At 47.4% G+C, this 23,804-nt stretch overlaps 1 protein-coding gene across 30 annotated transcripts in view; it reads right to left on the reverse strand.

Moving 5' to 3' along the window:
* Positions 1-23,804, reverse strand: part of Cacna1c (calcium voltage-gated channel subunit alpha1 C) — a 620,764-nt gene that overhangs the window by 138,993 nt on the left and 457,967 nt on the right. For 18 of the 30 annotated variants that reach the window (XM_063285505.1, XM_063285498.1, XM_063285501.1 and 15 more), the window contains exons 7-9: positions 20,757-20,953; positions 12,305-12,408; positions 4,840-5,012 (exon numbers count right to left, since the gene is read on the reverse strand). In XM_063285505.1, the coding sequence (XP_063141575.1) occupies positions 4,840-5,012; positions 12,305-12,408; positions 20,757-20,953 (474 nt within the window). Of the gene's footprint in view, positions 1-4,839; positions 5,013-11,901; positions 12,006-12,304; positions 12,409-20,756; positions 20,954-23,804 lie in introns of all 30 variants that reach the window. The other 12 variants (XM_063285506.1, XM_063285499.1, XM_063285512.1 and 9 more) reach the window with 1 other exon arrangement.

Genomic DNA, 23,804 nt, shown 5'->3' on the forward strand with positions numbered 1-23,804 from the left:
GGCACGCACAGCAAGGACTTTTACCTGCTGAGCCATATTCCTGGCTCCCCGTCTCTTTATACCCCATTCCCGTCTAATTAATGCCTTCTATCAAAATTTCAATTGAACCCAGAAAATGGACTGTGTCCTTAAGGCAGGGCATCCACTCCAATAGCAATGTGCTGTATGCATCAGCACTAGTCTTTCATGGAGACCTCGGAAAGGGCTGCTCACTGAAGCCTAGAAGTCTAGAAGCAGCCATTGGAATGGTGAGATCTCATTGTTGCCTTAGAGAAACATGGAGACCAAGAGAGCTGCCTCACATGGAGGCTACACACACCCCTTTCTTATGTTTTTCCCTGTGTGGTCTTAGGATGGCTTTTGAGAATCTCTCATGTATCCTTTGTCAAGGTGATCTATCTATGAACAGTTGCTGGGGCAAGGCCTAGAACCAACATGACTATAGATGGGACACAATTAAGGACTTGGATCCAGCTAGGGTCTTGTTTGACCTGAGCCAGAGGTGCACTGGATTGATGGTGTCTCTTCCCCCTTCCTCTGTGGTCTCATGAAGGCCTGAGTCCTTAGATCTCTGGCAGCCAAACTGTGCCAGTTGAAGAGGATGAAATCATGCTGAAGGCCATTGTAGGGAGACTAAGGACCCAAGAACTGAAGAATGGGAAGGAAGGGCCCTCAGGCTTCAGCCAACATCCTTGGTCAGCATTTCCAGCCCTCACTTCACTGGTCTTCTGGCAGCACTGACAGTCTTCCTCTGGTTTCTGTCTGGTCCTCTGGTCTCACATTGCAAATTGCTGTGGCTGGCTCTCTTCTTATCAACCAGTTTTCAAACCTTTGTCTCAGTTGTTGGCTTTGCTTTATCTCTAATCACGCTTTCCCTGGTGACTTCACTCCAGGACCTCATCTCTGCCAATGACCCCCAAATTACAGCTTAGTGTCAAAGCTTTCTCTTGAACTCAGTGATTGTCAGGCACCTACTCGACATTTCTCTTTGCCCGTTTCATAGGCATGTTAAATCTCAAGGTCTGAGTTGTCTTTTTTTTATATCCTTGCCCTATTTGGCTGTTTTCCTTATGTCAGTAGATGGCAATTTCATTCGTATACTGACTTGGGATATCCTCAGCTTTTCTCTTCATGTCCCATATTTTATGTGTCAGCAACGACGTCACCTTGAATTCTGACCTTATTTCTCCATCATTGCCAGGATAAGACACCATCATCTCCAGGGAGTCCCCTCTCGATTAGCTGCTGCCCTGGCAGCCACCATCCTATTCTGCACACGGTGGGGTGGCCACAGGGATCCTGTCAAATGCTCGCCAGACTCATCACTTCCCAAACACTCCAGTGTGCTTGGCTTCCTTCCAGCTCAGATCCAGGTTCTCATGCCAACAAATCACACCGTCTTCTCCCTGCTTCCCTTGGCATCTTCTTCAACGTGTCCTGCCTCACCTCTGCCTCTGAGAGCATAGCCTCCTCTCTGTTTTTAAATGCAGCGGTCGTGTTCCTTTTCCATTACCCTTCTGTCTTCCTGGAAGGATCCTTTCCCAGAGAGCTGTGCACTTCCCTTTTACCTTCCCATCTTTATTTAGATGCCTCCGTCTCAGTAGAGCATGTGTGACCAGCTCATCCATCACCACCTCCCAACACGCACCACTCTGGCATATTGTTTAATCTATTCTCCACCCCATCCATTGCAATAGAACTTCTATCAAGGGAGTTTTAATGACTTCGTTCTTTGTTATTTCAGCAGTCCCGACAACAGTACTTGGGAGAGCAGACCTTCCATTTATGGCTGGCTGGATGGCTGGTAAGAATAGCTAGAGTCTGTTTATAGAGTTACCTGTTTATACAGAGTTTACTTAATTTTCTCTAATTTTTTTTAAGGGAAAGTCTCCCAACTAATGCTTTCTCACTGATATCTTCCAACCTCTGCTTCTTCTCCCTCTCCATGGTTTTGTGTCTCTTCTTAGGAAAGTTGACTTATGGATCCACTTAGGTTTGCTCAGCTACTGCAGGATGATGTGTCACTGAGTTGTCCCCACAGTGCAGCCAGCATTGCCTCCAAGTGACTCACACTAGTGGCTCATGGTCTGTGCTGAAAGGGATGCTGGCTGGGGCATCAGCTCAGTGGGTAATGTGCTTACGCAGCAAGAACTGTGTTTGAAATCCCAGTGGTGAGGAAGTGGAGGTAGGCAGATCCTTACAGCTTTCTGGCTAACCAGCCCGGTCACGCAGCCCTAGGCCTTAGCGAAAGACCCTGTCTAAAAAGACAAGGTGGATGGGTTCTTAGGGACAGTGGATGTGTCCTGAGATTGACCTGTCCTCCATGTACATTTAAAGGTGCATGTGTACATCCACACAGGATACACACACGCTTTCACTCACATGCACACATGCACACTGTTGCTTGCACACACACACACACACACACACACACACACACACACACACCTTTGTTTCTGACCTGAAAAGAACTGGAAAAATTGCATCGTGTAATCAATCATTAGACACTAATCTTTTCAAAAGCTAGAGGACTCGAGCTAAGAACAAGCATGTCTCCTCTTGCTGAGTTTCAAAGGGCAAATGAAGAAGTCCTGAAGAGGCGAATATAGTTTCCAAGCCACAGAATTGCCTTTTCTGCAAGTAAATTATATATAAATAGTGAACTGTGTACAAACATAGACTCCAGCTCATCTTTTTGTCTATCCACAGGCACAGTGAACGAAAGGTCTACTGTCTGTAAGGCCTTCCTCGAATTCAATAGTTAAAGCACAGTTACTCCATGTTTATTGGGAATCCTATGAACTCATTCCACCTTTGTCCTCGAGTTGCACATTTCCTTTTGCCACAGGTAACTGCTTTACTTTTCATTTCTTGCTTCTTTGGATCTGTGTTCTGTCCCCAACCCCCACCCTGTCGTGAAAGTCCCTCGAACATCTCCATTTACGTAGGCCTACAAATCCCACTCCCGTCCTCCTAGGTCAGGGCTGACCAGGGACGAGAAGTGATCTCCAAATGCTCCTCCAGACATAACGAAGCAGTATGAGGGAAGGAGAAGTCTCTGGAGTCCAACTCTATCCATGTTTCGGCTTCAGCGAACCTTGGCAGTGAGCAGGTACTGACTGAGCCTGTTACTGCAATCTCTAACAGCAAGGTGTACGCCATGCTGGGCGCTCTCCTTGGAATTCGCTCATACAATGGGCAAGATGGAGAAGAAGCCCGTGTTCTTTGGAAGCTCCCCATTTAACAGGGAACAGCACAGCCATGCGTCTTGGTGAATGGCAACTGGCTGTGTAGCAACCAGTGAATACTGCCCATTTCTACACGACACATACCGACAAAATGTTTATCATGATTAATCCTGAGCCAAGACGTCAAACCCTCCATAAGCTACTCTGTGACTCGCAGGCCAACTAACTTTTTAGTATTCTACCTAATCCCACAAACTAATCAGTTATCATTGCAGTTCCACCAATAGTACAAGAGAAGCTGCCACGTGTTTTCCCAAAAAAACCCTCAGTGGCATCATAGCTCATTGTAATAATCTATCAACGGCCCCATCTTCCAGCTTGCAAAATGGTTTAGTGGAGCATGAAGGCTTCCTTGGGTTATTAAATCGCACTGTTACCAGTCCCTTGCTGTTTATGTGTTTTAATTTTGTCTTTGTATCTTGAGCAGAGCTGTCCGGAATGGAATAGTTGATAGATTTATTGCACCAATCTTTGGAGCAAGAGAGTAGAGTCTGCCATCACCTTTGGCTGTCTTCTTCCTCCACCTGCTCTTCTCATGCTGGTAGATTCTCTCCCTGAGTCCCTCTCTACTTAGAGGCAGATTCTGTCCTGTTACCCTCACCCACCGGGCCATGCTCTTTGTGCCCAATATTCAAGATTTGTCTTGAAATCAAGCTGCTTGAAAGGACAGAACGGCAACTCTTCAAACAAGTAAAATGAAAGACAAATGCTGAGCACAGAATGGGAAGAGAATTAGATCCACAATGATCAGGCTCACAGGAAACACGAGAAGCAGTTAGAGCCAACCCAAAGGTTCTGAGACTCTCGTGCATCACAGTCTCTGGCCAACTCACCCTAGGGCTCCTAAGGCGGGGGTTAGGCCCAAGCGTTTGCATTTCTACCAAGTCTGAGCTACCACTCCTGGTCCAGGGATCCCACTTTGAAAACTACTGGGACGATCAGAATGAGGTTTGACTTTCTGTGACTTGCTATCTTAAACATTCACGGTCACCTGCTGTTCCCATTTGTATCCTAGCGGTGTGCTTTCTGGCAATCTGCCAGGAGAAAACCCAGAGGAAGGGACTTGGCTCTGTGTCTATAATCTAAATGGATTCAGTGGAATTCTGCTGCATTTCCTACGACGTTCCCAGAAGCACTGTCTCAGGCGATAAGTTAAGTTACCTATTCCATGAGAAATGTTGACTCTATTCGCCAAGAGAAATCGGGGAGGGGAAGGGGGACCTGGAAGACCTCTGCCAGTGTGGGAAAGATCCTACTCAGGTACACATTTTCCCAAGCAGCTGGCTTGTGGAAACTGATCCCAAGGAACTGGAGCAGATGCTTGGCCTCTCTTAAGAGCCCACAGGAGAGGCGTGCCTCACTCCCCTGGGACAACTGTGTTTTCAGGGCAAAGTCTCTAAATGGAATATGGGTCTTTCTGTGGCAGTTACAGTGCTTTCCCATCTGACTAATTCCTAGAGCAGCAAACGACAGCCACCATTGAGAAGAATGCTCCTCCATCATCCAAAAGGAAGGTCGGTGTGAAACACCATCTCCTGGCTCTGCGCTGTTCCCATCCCAGACCCCAGACGGAGGGGAGATGGCCACTCACTGTTTCGGGGTTTGTCTTCATCCATGCCCTCGTCCTCATTCTCAGGGTCTATGTCTTCCGCCTGGGTGATCCAGTCCAGGTAGCCTTTGAGATCTTCTTCTAGCTGCTGCTTCTCACGAAGCTTCTGGAAGTCTCCTCGAGCTTTGGCTTTCTCCCTCTCTTTGGAAAACTCTCTGATGTGGGGGGAGGGGACAGGGCGGCACAGACGGGTTAGCAGGGAGGGAAGATGGAGAGAAGGGAAGGCAAGGCAGGTATTAATGCTCTGTGTAGAGAACCCCATCCAAAGCATCCCCTTTCTACAGAGAGCTATCTCCAGAACCCACTTCTGTCTTCACTTCCACAAGAAGGGGGAGCCCTACGAGCATACTCTTCTTGACAGAGGCCAGCAAAATCTAAGGGGACGAAGGCTGTTCATTTACTTCCCAGAGCATAATAGGTTATGCCTGTAAGTAACGGCTATTCTTCAAAGAGAGGAAAACCCCTTCCATTCACTCTAATGGTCTTCTACAACAGCAAGGAAACGTGTGTCACCCAGGATTAGGCGACACCTTTTAAAAGAAATGACAAATTGTCTTCAAATGACACAGATTAATTCAGACCCAGTGATGAGAGAGCACACCTAATTTATACTGGGTCTCAACTCTGGCTTCAGTGACGTCTCCTTGATAGTTCGTTAACAGCCAAGTTTGGAATAGTTACACCATGAAAACCCACCAATGTGATTGGCCAGGGCATTTCCCCACCAAAGGAGGTAAGTAAGCATTTGCTAGTACCTTCCACTGTCTAGGGGCCCAGGAGGTTTGAGCTCCTCAGTCTCTGTTTTCAGCTCCTACCATTCTTAGCGTGCCTGGAGGGAGCTCAACCCACACAGATTTCCCGTAAGGATTCCGAACACAAGAAAATGCCCTGGGGCCTGCCTTTTGCCTGCCTACCCTGGATGTAAAAATGATGATGGTGTCAAAGTTAACATGGCGGTTTAAAGAGATAATCAGCAGACATTGTGGGCTTTAGGGACTTCTGGAAGAAGGAAATGGAGGAAGTTTCCTTCTCTGCCTTGGCAGAAACCAGCCCCTTCTTCTGGGTGGCAAGAGAATTTGATTTGCTTGCTTTTGTTTGACCAAGAGAATTTGATTTGCTTGGTTTTGTCTGTTTGACCTTTCAAAAGTGGGTCGTTGGTAGTAAGATGGGGTGAGATAGATGGGTAGGGTGCGCATGTGAATTCTCTGGTGTCTTGACTAATCCCTGGGCCATGGCTTCTGGGTTTCTTCTCAGTTAGAACTTAATTCAGGACATCAGGCTGTGGAAACCCACTCAGCAGAGCTTCATGCACAAGTGCAGCACTGTAGGGGAAAGGCACCTTGGAGGGCATCATGTCACCAGCAAAACTGCCAGAGACAGAAGGCTCAGTTAAGCCCAGTGTCATATATGGGAGGCTCTGTCACCAGATACCACCTGCCTAGTATTTGCATTTTGCCTATGGAGATTGGCAGAGCTCAGGATTTATCAATCACCATTGTGGTGAGATGGGGATGAGACCTGGGAGGAGCCTAGGGAATGTTTTAATTTCGAGAACTGGGGGCTCTCAAGTTAATGAGTCGTCTTCAACTACCTCTTTAACGATGCTCTGTTTTGGATTGAATTTTCTTCTCAAATCTGATTGAATCCAATTATAATCGGATTGAACTTGCTATTTTGTGGGCTTCCTGCCAGCCAGTGGGTACTTTTATTTCCTTTCCAGGAAGTTGGATGCCAGGGAAGAGGCTCTGGATTGATAGATCACAGTGAAGATGGGAACTGCCTTGGCTTTCCCCATCCTGCTTTTGTTAATGGGGTGGACATGAGCTGCTGCCAGCCCCGTTTGCCTTACCTCCTTACCTGACATAGGGTGAAGCCTCCCCCGCTGTGACCTTACTCTCTAGAGACAATAGATTCATAGTGCACCCTCTCTCCCTATGCAAATAAACTCCATAAAACATACCCGGAGGAATGTCTCCTGCAATCTTTCTACCTACACCCACAGGCTTTTTTGCCCCTTTCCTCTGGAGTGGGTTTGAGTGAGTTTCAAAGGCATAAAGTTGCTAAGAGAGTCCTTTAGCTCTTCTGGATAATTTCTCAGAGTTCAAGCTCTGGTTATAAGACACCCACCATCCTTCTTACAGAGCTTCAAGAACAGGCCTGGACTCGGCTGCAGTTAGGAGGGGAAGCTCGCTGTCCACGCCTGCAAACCCATGGGGAATCTCAACGGTCACAGGGAACGAAGGGGAAGGGAAGCCTATACGCTACTACGGGACTTGCCTGCCTTTGCTTCTGTAGAGGAAGGAGATGCTCTGGTGGGAGGGGTTAAAAAGGGACGTGGGCAAGGCAAGATGGTGTTTCGATGGTGCCATGGCAGAGACTCAGCCACACATGTTGCATGGAACTCCAGGCTGCACGTGTTGGTGAAACATTGGGTGAGAGCCTCTGGTTCTCTTTGCTCTCCTGGATGCCTGTTCTGGAGACTGAGTTGATGTAGACATGAAACTCCAGCCTGATAGGCTATGCCCAGAGGCCAGAGCCAGCAAGACAATCAGTCACTACTGTGGGATTTGTCACAAGGCAGGATCTGTCACTAGCAAAATGGCCTCAATAAAATATGGGAGGAGGGGTGGTCAGTGCTCATTATGTAAAGCAGGCAACAGGATGTTGTGTGTGGGGGGGAACTAATCACTCTAACCATGAAATATTAGGCACTTTGAAGATCAATACTGAAGAGGTAACTAATTCTGCTATTGCTAAAATTTTTCTGCAACCCCCCAAATCAACATTCATGGCATTCTTATACTCATGGATGAATATGCATGTAATGGCAAAACAAAAACATGTCACGTGCTTCCTGCTAAGGTCAGACCAGGTGAGACGCTTTCCTTAGCTCAGTTCTCATAACATAGCAAATATCTATTTACTGGCATTTTTTTATTGTTATATTTTTGGGCTATTGATTAGCGATTTCACTGTTTACATGGCCGCGAGCATAGCTCTAAGGCGTAAAAGGCTATGCAGCGTCTTACAGAGAAAATGGGTGTTAGATCAAGCCAGCACAGGCATGAGTTACAGTGTGCTGGTGGCTGTGAGTCTAATGTTAACAAGTGGGTGATGGTTACTAAATAAGAAACACACATAGGGCTATGCTTTAATAGCTGCCAAATGTGACCAGATAGTTATGGCAAGAATCTAATGCTGTACTCTGCCTCAGTGATCGGTATTCACCCATGCATTGCCCAACGTGACTTGACAGAGTGCAGCCACTGAAGGATGAGGATCAATTCTGTGTGGTCACCTCTTCTGCTCCCACCATAGCATGTGGGGGGCTCCTCAGTCTGGATGTTCTGTCTTAACAGTACATCCACTCTGGTCCAGTTTTACTTTCAGGCTGCGGCTCTCCCACATACCAGGGACTCTTCTTTTTCAGGCAAGAGCAGGCTTGCCTCCTGATGTGAGAAAGGAGGCAGTTTCCCAGCTAAGAGATTCTAGGCCCAGATTTTAGAGTCCGTCCTTCCACTCCCCCACCCACCCACATCTTCAAATGCAATTTCAAAAGTCTCACAGTCACTGTGTGGATTCTAATAGTTTGGAGACTGGGATTTCCAGGGAGAAAGTAATTCTAGTCCAATTGTTACCTATACTGATGCCAGACTTGTGCCTTGCATAGGGTGGGCATGGGGGTCATTACATAACATGGGAGAGTTTTGAAGGGTCCAAGAGCTGTGCATTCTTCACACAGTATGTTCTATGTGGCCTCGCCAGAACCAAGGCATTCTGGATATGTGAGGGTTACAGATAAAGGATGCAGAACCCTCAGGTAACCCAAATCTGAGCGTTTCTACATTTACAGTAGAAACTCGATGGCATGTCATCCCTGCTCTGAGCAGAACACAGCAGGCACACTTCAGCCTCTCCTCACTGACAAAAGGACACACTTTGCGAGGACGAGTTACTTCATGGAGCTATGGGAGTGTTATTTTTAATGCATGGATGCCGGGTTCACACCCCATCTCTCCAGTCACAGAATACTTCCCAGCTGCTGCTGAAGTGCCTCTGCTCTCTGGGCCCATTAAGCTTTGCTGAGTTTCCAGTCCTCCCACTGGGCAAGCCCTGCAGCATTTCCCAGCCTTTCCTGTTCCTGGCTGTGTCCAGAAACTTGTAAACTGCATCTACTATACCTCTCCTTCATCCCTCCCACCGTTGTAGTGTCTGATCTCCTCCCCACCCCTGTAACTCTCTCGGGCAGGTGTTCTGTGGAAGTTACAGGAAGTCTGTGGTTTGATGATGTTCTGGTCCGGCCCTCCTATCCTCTAAACTTAGAATGGATACAGCTTCCTCATTTACACCTCAGTCTTTTCCTCAGTGAAATAGAAACATGAGTAGCTTCTAGCTCGTGAAGCTGTCACGAACGATAAACGAACTAACTTGAGCTATGCAGAGCACAGGCCTTGACACAGTATGGGGAGACTGTGCAATCCTTGGGATAGGGCTTTCATGGGCTCTAAGACTCCCTTGATATTCTGGAAGGTTGGACTAACTGGAGTCTAGCTGATGAATGAGTGAGGTCAACTGAATATTTGAGGTTAACTATTACATTATTGTCCTGATTAATCAAGATGCCAACTTCAAACCATCACCAGTATGGTCAACCAGCAGAAGCTTGTTTCCAAGTTTGCCATGGCACAGGTTAGAGGCAAGGAATTCAGTCACTGGCCCATGACAAAAGCCAGAAGGGGTGGGCAACTGCTTACAGACACCTGTCTGGCTGAGCAAAGGGTCCATCAATGTTCCTGGCACCGTCAGACCCATGCTGTAACTTTGGGGATGCTCAGGTGTTAGAAGGCCCCAGAACAGACCAACCAAACACTGGCTCATAGGCGCAGAGGCTGAAGAGTCTTTATAGTCCCATCCCACGTCAATGAAATGCTCTGAAAGCCATTAAGCATCAATACATTGGATTATGTGCATCTATGTAAACATTTGATCTACATGAGACCAAGGTGCAACTTCACAATGGTCTTTCGCCAGCATCCGCAGCTGCTCTGTTGACATCTCTGGCTTGGCACCAGCAGGTTGGCCATGCCTCTGGGAGATGAGGGCAGCAATGGCTGTAGGGTGAAAATGGGGCCTTTGGGGTCCAGATCTCATTCTCCACAGGGGATCCCTAGAGGGATTTTACGTGCTAAGATTTGGTTCCTAACCTCTGAGGGGAGAAAATGGGATTTAAGTTCGAGATATATTGGTGTGGAGCTCTGGGCTACATTACAACCAGACTTATTCAATGCAGATCTAGCAGGCAGCGATAAGAAAACAGGATCCGAACCAAGCCTTCAGGCCTAAGTCTGCTGATTGCCAGAAAAGTGACATGTTTGGCTCAAGTTACTCATCTTTCAAAGTCAAAACAGTGGCTGCAGTCGGCGCTGACTGTACATTCTTCCTGTGCCTGATACTCTACATGGACAGTCCTGTTCGTTCTACAGTGACGGCCACCTGTGACTTGGTGCTAGCTTCACTTTTTGACATGGAAAACAAAGATTTACGAAGATGGGGTTGCCAGAGAGTGTTCATCCAGAAAACACAGAGCTAAGATAGCCACATTTCTGTCTTAAAAGGGGATAATGAGTTTGATTCATTTCCAACACTGTCAGTGAGATTCATGCATAAGCAGTGGATCATTTTCTTGTGTTGGAAGATAAAAACAACCCACCCACCCCCTGCATCCTCCAGGCAGCTAACAGGAGCTTATATGTGACTCCAGCTCCTGCTCTCCTATGTGGTTTCACCTTTGCAAAAGGCAAGATGGCTTTCAGGGCCATGGGAGTGATAAAAGTAGGAGAGGGCTCCTTCCTTCGCTCTGTGGCAGACTGAACTGCATGCCCTGACCATGGCGGGAGGCAGAACACTACCCAGTCTGCACTGAAAGCAGCCTCTTTCCTTCCTCTTGGACTGCCCCCTCCCCCAGCAGGAAATCCATAGGTGCCCAGGAAAACAGTTGGCCCGTCCAAGCAGAGCAGAAACAGATCCCCCACCTCCCTCTATACCGAAGTCAGTAGGCGAATCCCCTATAGGGGGTCAAAGGGTCACCAGGAGTATTTAGGTGTCAGGCCTTGGCATGGCTGGCATGAGCTGGTGAAAGATGGGTGGCTGACGAGACACCCCAGGTCTCTCTGGTGAGAAGGTAGCCAGCCATCCATGGGATCTCGATGCCCTGGCCATGAGTCATTCTTTTACTTCAAATTGTGTTTGAGCAAGGGCTGAAAACAGGTACGTTTGCGTTTGTGGCCATCTAGATAAATTTGAAGGAAAATGAATTACGCCTCATCGCTAACCTCATAATAACCTGTGGCTTTAAATAGTGATGTGCCCTTGGCATTCAGTAAAGTGTCAGTGATGGGCTGTTGTCCTTGAGATGAGAATTAGTCTGTATTCGTTTGTGCATATATGTAGGTGTGCACACACATATATGGTCATGGAGTTTTGTCTGTCTTTGGTTTTTGACAAAACTGGGATGGAACACAGAGCATTACGTGAGGCAAATACCTTACCACTGAGCTATCCTATCATTTCCTATTTTAAACCAAACTCTTCCTTCTCTAGCCCGTTTACTCAATATAAGTGATTTAAAGCCTGCATTCGCCTGCAGATGCCAGCCGGCCCATGAGCTCCAGCCAGCGTTTATTTCCAAGGGCACTGCAAGTGTTGTGTGTGCACACGAACCTTCTTTCAGATTCCTCGTGTGAAGCTATTCCCACCCAAGGCTCTTTCTGCACTGTTCCTTAGCTGAGTGAGTACAGCCCAAGGGGGCTGGGAGGGTCTTGGTGTGTGTGGTGGGCTAGGGGTGGAACTGGGTGTCTCTAATGGGTTAACCGCCTCCATCTGACCCTCCTCACAGTCAGGCCAAAGACTTTCACTTCAAGGCTCCTGAATGACCCTTGATCCCAGGTTCATCAGAGCCAGAAACAGAACAGTGCCAGGAAGAGGAAGAGAGAATAAAATAAAAATTAATGGAAAAATCAAGACCATTTCCTTGGTCCTGCTTACCCGCTAAGAACACCGAGAACCAAGTTAAGTACAAAAAATGACCCTATGATGATTAGTGTTACAAAATAGATCCAGGGCCAGTCCCTTCCTACGGCATCATTGACCTGGAAGAATGGAATGATAGTTAGTCAGGCACACACAGCAACCGAGCACGGTCGAGCGCCAGCCACCGGCTCCCCAGCGCTGAGCTGAGCAGCATGGGACCCGGGATCCTCAAGGTGCAACTCAGAGGCTAAACGCCTGTGCAGCCAATGGTCAGAATCTGTTCTTGTATGGAGATTTTTTTCCCCCGTTTTCCTGGGCCTGTTAGGGTCCTGTCTCTGAGGATTCTGCATTGAACGCAGTGGAACCTGGGACCTTGCTCGGCTGCGTTGTAAAGAAGACACGGAGGTGGTCAGCTTACCCGCTCAAAACACCGAGAACCAGATTTAGAACGAAAAAGGATCCAAAGATGACCAGACTGACAAAATACACCCAGGGCAACTCATAGCCCATAGCGTCTTGCATCTGGAAAGATGAAGGAGAGTTAGGACAGAGCAAGCAGAGTGGACAGACAGACAGGGAGTGTGGACAGAGCCATAGGAGGCAAAAGGACTTTCGTTAAGGGGACCAGGAGCTGCCTGTGCCACTCTCTGACTTCATCTCTATTCAAAATCCTTCCTTCCACTTTTGACCTGAGCAGCGGATTCTGGGGGTGGAGTCGGGCGGGGGGCGTCTTGCTTGACCCTTCCTGCTGTTCTATTTTCTGGAAAAGAAATAGTTTTCTCCTACACACTCGTCTCTGAACATTTTATTTTCCAATTCTGGAATGGGCTTAGCCCATTTGGGCTTTTGTGGCCATTAAATCTTAAGACGTACCCTGGGCTGGGCTGACCTTGGGCTGTGAAAAGGGCCAACTTTCCTGACAGGGCTGGAGACTGTGGTTTACATCACAAGGAGCAGGATCTTTCTGAGGTCTGGGAATTAGAGGGCTTGGTCTTAGTTCCTCACAGGCGAACGGACCAGGAAAGGCAGTGCTCTCCTGGCTTATACGTCAAAGAAGGGGCCTTGTCATGGACACCACAGCCTAGAGGGAAGAGGCACTTAACCTGTAACTACTAGACCAATGTGGACACTCTGTGGTACGTCACCAGCCTCTGCAGGAACTGGAGGCAATGAGAGGCAGACTGGTCCCTCTGGGCTAAGGAGAGTTTGCTGTGAGCATCCCTTCAGAACTCCTACCCATGACTCCCATCCTCTCCTTACTGCCCTCGAAGGATCTGTCAGCCATTTCTTATACTTCAGGCAGGACGGAGTGTGAAGATGTCATGGGACAGCATTTCCATTAAAGAGGAAATACGCCCTGACCCAGCTCCTCCAATCTACTTCTGACGCTTTCCAAGCACTGAACACACTTCGCTTCTGGTTTATAAGAAATGAGCCCCAGGGTTGGTTGTCTTGGGTGAACCTAGCTTATAAAACTCTAGATTCCGAAGGTAGCGGCTTCCTGACAGACCCTCGATGTGGAATCTATGGCAGAGCTCATGGACCCCGGTTGATATCATCCTCATGCTCACAATTGTATCTGGAAGGACACAATTGTGCATCTTCAGTACACTGGGCCCTAAGGTGACCAATGCTGGGACGATTGGCAGCAACCAATGAAAGTAGATCCATGGGTCTCATCTCCAAACCTTGGGGTTCAGTGTAGTTCGTATGTCTGTGTTACGACTGCAGTCACGGACACCCCAAAAGATTTTCCTGGGGAATAAGAAAACTTGACAACTGCTGCTTTGGTTCTACCTCTGTTCCTCGATTGAGTTATAGATGTGATGTTCTCTGTGTGATTGGACTAAAGATAGAGAAGCACCCGGAGATCTGCTGCTCCAAATGGCTTGCTGTTTTAGTTATTGATCTTGTATAAGAATTGAGTGCGTTGTCTCTTTGGTTTGAACTGAGTCGATGAGGGAGAGTTCTCCCACGTCTGTCCACACTACAGGGCAAGTCAATTTAACCATTGTTGGCCATTCCCATTCTTTCGTGCCTTGTTCTAGTTTTCCATAGCATTTATCACTTCATGACTGTGTGGGTTCCTTGTGGGTTGCAATAAGGTATTACAGGCTGTAGTGTGGTTAAACTGGTGGCTTTGGTGAATCCCATGGGCCAGGAGCAATGCCTTGCATTTGATAGGTACTCAGTAACCCTTCTGAGTCGGGTGGATGAATTTAAGACTAGGGCTCTGTACTAGAAGTAGGAAGCCTTTGGTAGCTGGGAATGTATGTATGTATGTATGTATGTATGTATGTATGTATGTATGTATGTATGTATGTATATATGTATGCATGCATGCATGCAGTTGTTGGAGGTGTAAGAAGCGGGGAGCAGGAAATAGAGAAGACTGCTGGATGAGGCTACAGAAGCAAGGGCTATTTCAGATAGGGCAGAGTGGACTTTGCACACTGGAGTCACTGACAGCAGAGGGTGCTATGGAGCAGGAAGAAAGTCCAGGGTCCAATGACCCTGTGGTAGCAGTAGCTAAGCCCCACCCCTTCAGGGACTTGGTCATTGTTAGACCCATGTACACAGCTGTAAAACATTCCTGGCCATGGACCAGGAGTGAAGGAAAGAGTAGGGTACCCAACGAAGTGGCAGTGGCTGGCAGAGTTAGGGCAGTCAGCCTTCGTGTGGACTCTCTTCCCAGGGCCCTACTTGGACCAGCGGGAATCTGCTGAGCACAAAGTGCAAAGGAAAGCAGACTGGTAGAGCTAGAACTGTTCCTTCAGTTTGTCTCTAGGCCAGGGAGAGGAAAGCAAAAGTGATCAACACAAGCCAGAAGGACAAAATAGGACTAGAAAGGGAGCCATGTACCCAGCCATGTGGCTATGCCGGGGCATGCACATGCCACTGTGACACGGGGAGGGGCCTTCTGCCTGCTCACAGAGCATCCATAGTTATTCACCACGAGCTTGATGTGGGATGTATAAGATGTGGATGCCGTGGTGGACTTGAGATTGCAGTCAAGTAACCCCAGCTGGGGTGGAAGGCAAGGGAAGGAGTCTTGGGAAACCTGGACCTTAAGCAATGGGCATCTTTCTCTTCAATTACTTCTTAACATAGATCAAAACCGGAAGCAGGCTCTTCCTTTCCCTGCAAGTCAGTGGTTCTTAACCTGGGATTCCTGACCCCTTTGCAGGCCTGAACAACCTTTTCACAGGTTGCCTAAGACCATGGGAAAACACAGACATGTACATTATGATTCTTGAACAGTGACAAAATCGTAGTTGTGAAGTAGCAACAAAATAATTTTATGGTTGGGCGGGTCACCATAACGTGAGGAACTGTACTAAAGGGTCTCATGGCATCATGAAGGTTGAGAACCACCGTTCTCGGTACTGCTGTCATGTTTAGGGAGTGTGGAAAATGGGGAAAACTGGTGAGAATGATAGACTGTCACCAGAGAGCAGGCAGGCAGACACAGAACTTGGGCACCATCCAGCAGTGTGCCACTCCCTAGAGCCTATACCCAGCTTCTACATTACTAAGCTACTCTAGTAACTTTCCTGTCCTCAAGCCCGAGGACAGAAGGTAGTCTGGTCTGTTATGAGCACTGTGCCCTTACTCATCCCATGGGACAAGTGGCAACAGAGGCGCCAGCAGATGCCGGCCTGCTCTCTGCAGCTGGGGTCTCAGAGCAGAGCAGCCCCAGAGTCTGGGCAGACAGTGATTCAGAGTCAGGGCGAGTGGTCTCCTCTAGCTTCCTTAGACTGGATTCCTTCCCCCAAACAGTACTCCAGGCCACCCAAGCCCTTTTGCCTTAGAGATTCCCTTGGTTCTTGATTAGCCTATGGACCCTTTCCTCTGGGTCATATAAGACGAGATGACTTAGTTTCATCAAGGACTTCTGTGGCTAGAACTAGAGATCTGAAGACCAAGGGTCCACAAACAGCTAGGGCCAGAAAGAGGAAACTCAGGGTTTCCACATCCAGCCCCATATTTCTGCTTTGGTCCCTTCCTTGGCTATGGGATAGGTATTTTATGGGTTCAAGACAGGTGAGGGGATTGGGAATAGATGATCAATCAGGGACATTTCTTGGGGGTCTTAACCCGTCATGCCTGAGCAGACAGCCATCTGAAGAAGATCCTTCAGTCTGAAAAGAAAGCACTCTTTGTTCGTCCCTCTTGTTCTAGACCACCTACTTTCAGGGCAGACTGGGTGGAGAGTACACAATGGTGGCTTTCCCTAATGTGATCATTATCTCCATCCTGGGGACCAGATTTACTCTGAAGAAAAGAATAATAAAGGCACATAAAAAAGGGACTCAGCTTGCTGTCACTCTTATCTGGTGATGCAAACACGGAAAGTGTCTTCAAGCCCATGGAAGAGGCTTTTGGGTCTATAACAGCAGGAGCCCTGAGGCTTCCCTAAGGAAGGCAGGAGGCAGCCTGGTTCCTCATGTCCAAAGTAAGCAGCATTCAGGACCCCAGACCCAAAACTATGTTGGCACTTCCTTCGCTGAAATAAACATAGACTCCCAAGACTGGACAAAGGGAATTCTAAAAGAATACCAAGGACCCATCTGAAACTAGCATCTAACTGGGTGGAAGGCCCCTGCCTTATACTTTCGAATCCACCAGAACCTCTTCCTTGAGGGCAGAGGGAAGCAACACCTCCACCAGAAACATCTCAGGGCCTCTCTGATTCAAGCTGATTTCCCTGAGTTTTACATCACGTGTAATTTCCCCTTCTCACCACAAATTCTGAGGATCTATAGAGACTAGATGGTCCCCACAAGTACCAAAAGAGGTTATTACCCATCAAGGGCTATGGCCTCTCAATGACCTATGCTGCCTAGAATATAAATGTCCCCCACAGGAGTCACAGGGTAAATCGCAAGTTGAAGCCTGCCCCAGCCCTGTGCACCTACTCATCCCTTGCTGAAAATTCTCCAGATAGCGGAACAGTTAGAAGATCATTTAGGCAGGAGAAAACAACTGATCCTAACAGCCAGGCAAGCCAGCAACAAAACTGCACATTCAAATGACCCATGTAAGCAGATGGGCTGGGGTCCTGACCTAGTGGGGGGGGTGGGTATGAGCATAGAGAGTGATGTCCTGGTCTGATCACCATGTTGGGAACAGCTGACTCACAGTGGGGAGGGTGGCTAGCAGGTGTATGGTCGTACATGGTGCCTGATACTGCATCCCACCAGCATGGTGAGCATGAACACTGGGATACCCCAGTACCTTCCTGGGTTTGTTAAGAAACTAAAACATACTTCATTCCAACATCCAAAGCCACTAACAAATGCGTTCCCAAGATATGGGCATCTGTTCTCTGGTTCCTTATTCAGTCTCGGGTCCAAAATTCCAAGCTCCCCTAGAGTGGTCTCCTTCCTATACAACCCTGCAATTCTATCAGGGAGCCATACTCCTTTGTAAATACTGCATGCCTTTTATTCTGAACTCCAGGTAGGCAGGACTTATTCTGTCCCCTACCCCATGCCATGCCTGCTTCTGGGAACATAAGAAATGTTCAATAAATATATGTTAAATTGAATTATTGGACTGCAAGAATTCATCTAATATGAGTAAAATGGATGGAATGAGTGAACGGATGGATGTATGGATGAATGAGGGAGCATGCAGATGAAGGCTGAGAGAGGCTCGTTCTCTTCATTACTGTGGTAGTAACCCTCCAGCATATTGTTTAGGCAGCAGATTCTCTGTGTTAGGCAGCTCTTTGGTTCAAAGGTTAAAATAAAAAAAATCTCACATCTGAAAAAAGATAAAAAAATCAATGGGAATGTTGTTTGCCCCTGGATTCTTCCTTCTCTTGCTTGGTAGTATTGGTGGTCCTCCTCCTCCTCCTCCTCCTCCTCCTCCTCCTCCTCCTCCTCCTCTTCTTCCTCTTCTTCATCCTCGTCATTGTTGTCCTCGTCGTCATCGTCTCCTCCTCCTCCTCCTCCTCCTCCTCCTCCTCCTCCTCCTCCTCCTCCTTGTTTTTGTTTGTTTGTTTTACTTTTTATACTCGGGCACTCTGGGAGTACATGGAGAGGCTTTGGTTTAAAGAGTGATTTCCTAAGAAAACTACGTGGAAGCCGGAGTTTTAGTTTAGTTTCTTTTCTCTAGAAACTTCTATACAGCTGTTTAGATGTTTAAGATGAACCCAGTTCTGAGGGTTCCACTCATTGCTCCCCAGAGGAGTCTCTGTTGCTCCTCTCTGGGTCCACTAGACTTAAACTTCACACTTGAGGGAAAATGCATCTTTCTGAGAAGAAGACCAATATCCCTGTTCCCTGGAAACTAGCTTAAGACTGGTTCACATCCAGCGGAATCCTAGTAGCACTGTGGCAATTCAGTTGGTTCTATTTTGAGGGCTTTAAACACAAACTTGCATCCCAACAGCTTGGAGAACTTCCTCTGTGGACACTAAGTTCCTAGCCAGGGACGAGTGGAGACAACTCTGAGGAGTTTTGTACTTTTGATGCTAAAATATTTTGAGATTTGAATCTCTGGGTTAGTGATATAAGCCTAGAGTTGAGGAGGAGGATTGCCTAAGGGAAAGGAAGGAGTGAGAAAGAGAATAGAATATAAAATGGCCGTAGAAAGGTCAAAGTAATTAGAGGAGTTGGCTGTCAGCAGGAGCAATGAGCTAGGAGGTACCTCCATCCTGAATAACCACTAGGAAGCATGGTATCAATGTGCGTGTGCGTGCGTGTGTGTGTGTGTGTGCGCGCGCGCATGTGCACACACACACACAAATGCACACATGTGCACTCACACAATCTGTTTGTTTCAGAAAGATGCTAGGGATGTCAAAGTGAAGGACATCCCCAGACCCTGGAGCTCCTTCACCTCTGAAAATTTTTCTGTCCCCTGCCTGAGCTCCATCACACCCCCGGCAAAGAAGGTACAACACAGCTGTTGAAAATTGGTAGTTACTGTTGTACACTTCTGCACAGTCTCCACTCTGGCTGTCACGATGACAGCATCTTAGGGTCACATCTGGCTGGTGTGTTATCAATGACTTGCAGTGAGGGAGGGGGGTGGGAGTAATGAAGGAAGATCAGAAAAGTACACCAGGGCTGTCAACAAAGTAAAAAATATATATATATATATATATATATATATATAATATATATATATATTCCCCCACGCCTGCACCTGCCCTCAATGTGATGCAACAGCCGGCTTTTCCACAGCGACTGAAGGCAGGGGCTGAGAGTCACAGGATGAGACCCTGGAGCCCAGCACCATATAGTCACATGGTCTGTGGTCCATGGGTGGAACTTGCCTATTTGTCTTTCTGTCCAAGTCTCACCAGGGTCCTTCAGGCAAAGTAGAAGGAATAGTTAGGGCCACCTAGGAAGTTGACCTGCTCTACTGAGTAGAAGAATTTGCCTAACTATAGAAAATCCAACTTCCAACTCATTCAAATTATACAACACCAGCATCTTATCAGGATCAAGACTGAAAATGGTTTCTAATGTTTCATTTTAGTTTAAGGTCGTTATGGATGACAACCAGTGTTGCCCAATGACAGCATGTAAATACACTGATCCTGCCATGACATGGGCTTCCATATTACTCAGCTCAGAATCTCGCCTATTCTACAGACAGAACTGGATGGAACTGGATTGTACACGTTACCAAATCCTCAGCACCTCGAGTGTCCAGGCTCACGAGGACACTCAGTAAACATCTGCTGGGAACCAGGCAGAGGCAAGCTGAGAAGAGTCATTTAGAGAGAGGTGCAAATTTCCCAGCAGTACTGGACTCTGGCTAAGAGCGATGTCAAGGCTGGGGAGAGAAAGGCTTTTTGGGAGATGGCGTGTGGAAACAGTGGGAAGTTACATCTCCGTGCAATTACAAAGCTGCCTCAGATTCTGTGAGCACTTCTCTTGGCCTTGCTTCTCTCTCTGGCAACGGTGCTTGGGACTTCCCTTGCTTCCTTCTCACTCTTCCCGCTCCGGTTTGCAGACAGGAGTACACAGTCTCTTAAATGTTTTCACCAGGGCTCAATGGATTTGATGATTTGAGAAACTTGGGAACAGTGATATTTTCAAGATCGGCAGCATGGTTTATTCACCCAAATTCTGAAGAGCAACACTGGATTCTGGCAAGTCGTTTCTCAGGCAGAAGTGGAAAACACCAACCATGAAGATGGCATTTTTTGTGCATTTTTTTTTTTTTACAAATAATGAACTTGACTATGCCAGAATGCAGACAGCTAAAATACATACGGTAGGCATACTTACTGGCACTTTAAGGGCTCAAAGGTGGCAAAGCAGTGGTGGCTAGCTACAGCTTACAAGGGGAGGGGATTCTAAATATGCATCGTACAGTAACCAGAGCTTCTGGCTCACTCTGAGAGAGACTGTGATGGAACGGTAACCGAGAATTAAACAGAAGAGCATGCCACAAGGCTACACAATCCAATACAAAACCAGTTTTCCTTATGGCGTCTCCTTTTAGATTAGCCCTGGCTTTCCTCTGCGTGTTCTGCCTCAGCTCCCTTTTAGGTAAAAGGCAGGAAACGGCTAAGAGCAGAAAGAAGTATAGAGCGGGAAGAGGAGCTGCATTGAGCCCTTACGCCAGGGGTAGCCCAGTTCATCTGCACAGCGCCAGCTGCACACCAGTGATCCACACTGTGGTGAGGCAGCTAAAGATGACCCTCACTCAAGTGAGGGAAACCTTGCTGAAGTGTTTTGTTTCTCAGGAAAACCCTGGAACAAATCAAAGGCACTCATCAATCACCCCCTCCCCCTCAGCTCATGTGGGCACGTGTGACCCGACATCAGGGGAAGGGAGGTGAGGAGGCAGGACAGGCCTCTGGCCCTCCATGCACCCGCCCTCTGAGTGCCCCATCTGCGTACCCAGTACAGCACGTCTGTCCAGCCCTCCATGGTGATACACTGGAACACCGTCAGCATGGCGAAGGCGAAGTTGTCGAAGTTGGTGATGCCGTGCTTGGGCCCATCCCACCCGGGCTTGCACACGGTCCCGTTCTGACACTGTCGCCCATGGCCTGTCTCCAAAGCACAAGGGGAGGGATCCTCTTCCGCTGGAACATCTCCACCACCAAGGAAACAGGAGACGGGAGGAGGGGTCATGATGGGCAGAGAATGGAGAAAAGATGTTAGAGAGAAAAGTGGCAGGATAAGGCTGACGAGAACCCATAGCAGCTATCGCACCCATTTTGGTTAGCGCCCTCATACGGGCCAGACACTCGTTTCAGGGACACAACGCCATAGGGCAGTATTTTCAACCAAATGTTGCGAACACTGCATTTTAACCACAGTTGGTTTCACAGACACCAAGGTATTGTCCCCTCTGTCATAGCATGGCAGCACATCTAAGCGGCCGATCAGAGTGCATCCATCTCAAGTGTAAATTGTTCTGGAAAACAGAAGACAACGTAAGGAACTCAGAGTCTGGGAGACGGAGGGTTTTATCTGGTGGCTGTGGAGAATCACGGCAATAACAGACAGAAGACCCGCGTTGGAACAAACAATTGCTTTTGACAACAGTGAAAATGTAACTCCAGAGAGAATCTGCCTGTGGTTCTTCACTTAGAGATAGTAAGACGCCCAGAATCTTCTCTTCTCTTACAAGGATCCAAACCACCACCGGGTGATTATTTTGCCCATGGGACACTGGCTCTTTATAGAAGATGACTGGCTAGATTGCTGTTGGCGTCTGTGGCTTCTAATTGAAACTGTTTACTCTCAAGAAAAAAACAGAGGGGCACAGAAATGTTAACCCTTAGCTGTGATAGGCTTCTTAGGAGAATGGAGGTGAGTGCTGTGGTTGAAAACATGTGCCAGTATCTTCCTGGGGACAGCAGTGACACCTATCACTTCCTCATTTATGTAACCTCCCTTATGATCCCAGTGTGCTTGTAGCCCATGCTTGCTTCTGTCCCCAACTCGGAACAAGCTGACTTGTTTTCTGCCTTCATAGCCTGCCTTTCCTTTAAGTTTCCTATAAGAAAAGTCCCATGAGAAGAAGCCTTTGTGTGCCCATTCCTTCTGCATCCTTCTTCAAGCACGGTGCTTCTGGGTTCGAGCGCAATGCTGCGTTCCGGTCTGGCCTGCCCCCCTGTCTTACTGAGCAGTGCGTGTTTATCCCCTCTCCAGATGACAGACATCTGGCTCACTCCCAGCCTCTGGACTGTTCAGAATAAAGCTGCTTCCTGGCTTACTTTTTGTCCAGTGCTATCTATGTTCAGTGACCAAGGGGACAGGTCTAGGTCACTGATCTCTCAGCTATCTGAGGGTAACAAGTAACCATACCATTTTCTCCTCTACGGTCTGGCTTCCAGAGGCTACGTATTAAGGTAGCTGAACTGAGCTGCCCCTAGTTACAGCCTTTTATGACTTTTAAAATTGTCAAATTTTTAGAGATGTGGATTTAATGCTGTTGAAAGAAGAGAAATGGAAGTTATTTTCAAACCTAATACATTAAAAATAGCAAGGCAAAGCACCTAAAAAAAAAAAAAAAAAAAGAGAGTTGAGAAACAAGAAAAACAGGAACCAAATAGATGATTAATTCCATTCTTACTCTGGAACCAGCTTTCTGGAGTCGGGAGGGCAGACAAAGGAGACGATGAAAAGATAAAGGGAAACTTGCATTTCTATCGCACTCTCTAATTCTGTTTATCTGTAGCATAAAGATGTCAGTTATCTATTTACAATGTGGCTCCTAGGCTGACAGTCTGTCTTGCATCATCGGTTCCTAAAGCAGTAGAAATAGGGAAGGTGGGTGGTCGTGCCAAAGCCAGCTCTGACCGCTCACGGGGAGGACACACTGGGAGAATTTACAGATATCTATATCTATTAGTGGAAAAATGACACAGAGGGGCAGTGATCTGATGGACAAGGGGGGGAAGGGAATGAGCTTTGGGAAGATCATCCACAGGCTCAAAGGCGGCTGTGCTATTTTAAATCCTCCCTGAGCAATAATAAAAAAGAAAATCACAGAACAATTAAGAAGCAGCGATGATCCAGTAAAAATAGGTATCTATAAAAAGGAACCCTTGAAAAATGTGAACCCACAGATCACCAGGTCCTAGTGATGTGCACCCAGGGCAAGGGGAGTAAACAACCATAAAGATGGACTGGCTTTCTTCCCAAGAGTCAGAGGTCCTGGGGAGAGAAAGAGGGATGTGAGGGTGGAGGAGTAAAGCCACGTGGGCCATACATCTCAGAACGGAACTGGAGAAGGTAATCGGTGTGAAAAGAACAAATTAAGTCTTCGGTAAAATAAAGGAGACTTTAGAAATGGCCTCAACTTCAGGAAAAACCAGAATCCCAGGGGAGCTTGCACCAGGGCTCCAAACCACCAAGACAACAGCAATTACATTTTTAGATCTCAACTTGAAGGCAAAATAGAATGGTAGTGACTTCATTGCTAGGTTTAGCCAACACATTCTGTGCCAGTCTCAGGGGTAATTACTCTGCCGGGGAGAGCTACCGCACGCCCTGGCTCCAGATCCACTGGACAGATGGGACACCCAGAAACAAAAGGTATCAGCATATGGCAGTGTATCTGCTGAGCAACCAGGAGGGGTGCCTCACAGTTACTGGAGATGTTGGGAGAAAACAACCTCTTCTAAGTCAATCACCATTGGATACTAGACACAGAGAGAACATCCTAAAGGCAGAAAAACAACAGCACCTAGGCAGGCCAAAGGTCCCTCCCATGATCTTACAAGAAACATGGATTAGAAAATTTAGAAGATTATGAAATCCAGTCTGTGAATTAATATCATCGTTTAAAGGGAAAATTAAAACTATAACAAAGACCCGCTACACTTTTGTAAAATCTACATATGGCAGAAAATATGTTAGTGTCTAAACTCTAAACAAAAACAATAAAAACCCCTGAAGCCCACTAATGCTGTGTCTGAGGGGTTCGTGGAC

The sequence above is a fragment of the Rattus norvegicus genome, chromosome 4 (genome assembly GCF_036323735.1).
Source record: "Rattus norvegicus strain BN/NHsdMcwi chromosome 4, GRCr8, whole genome shotgun sequence".
In the NCBI taxonomy this organism is placed as follows: Eukaryota; Metazoa; Chordata; class Mammalia; order Rodentia; family Muridae; genus Rattus; species Rattus norvegicus.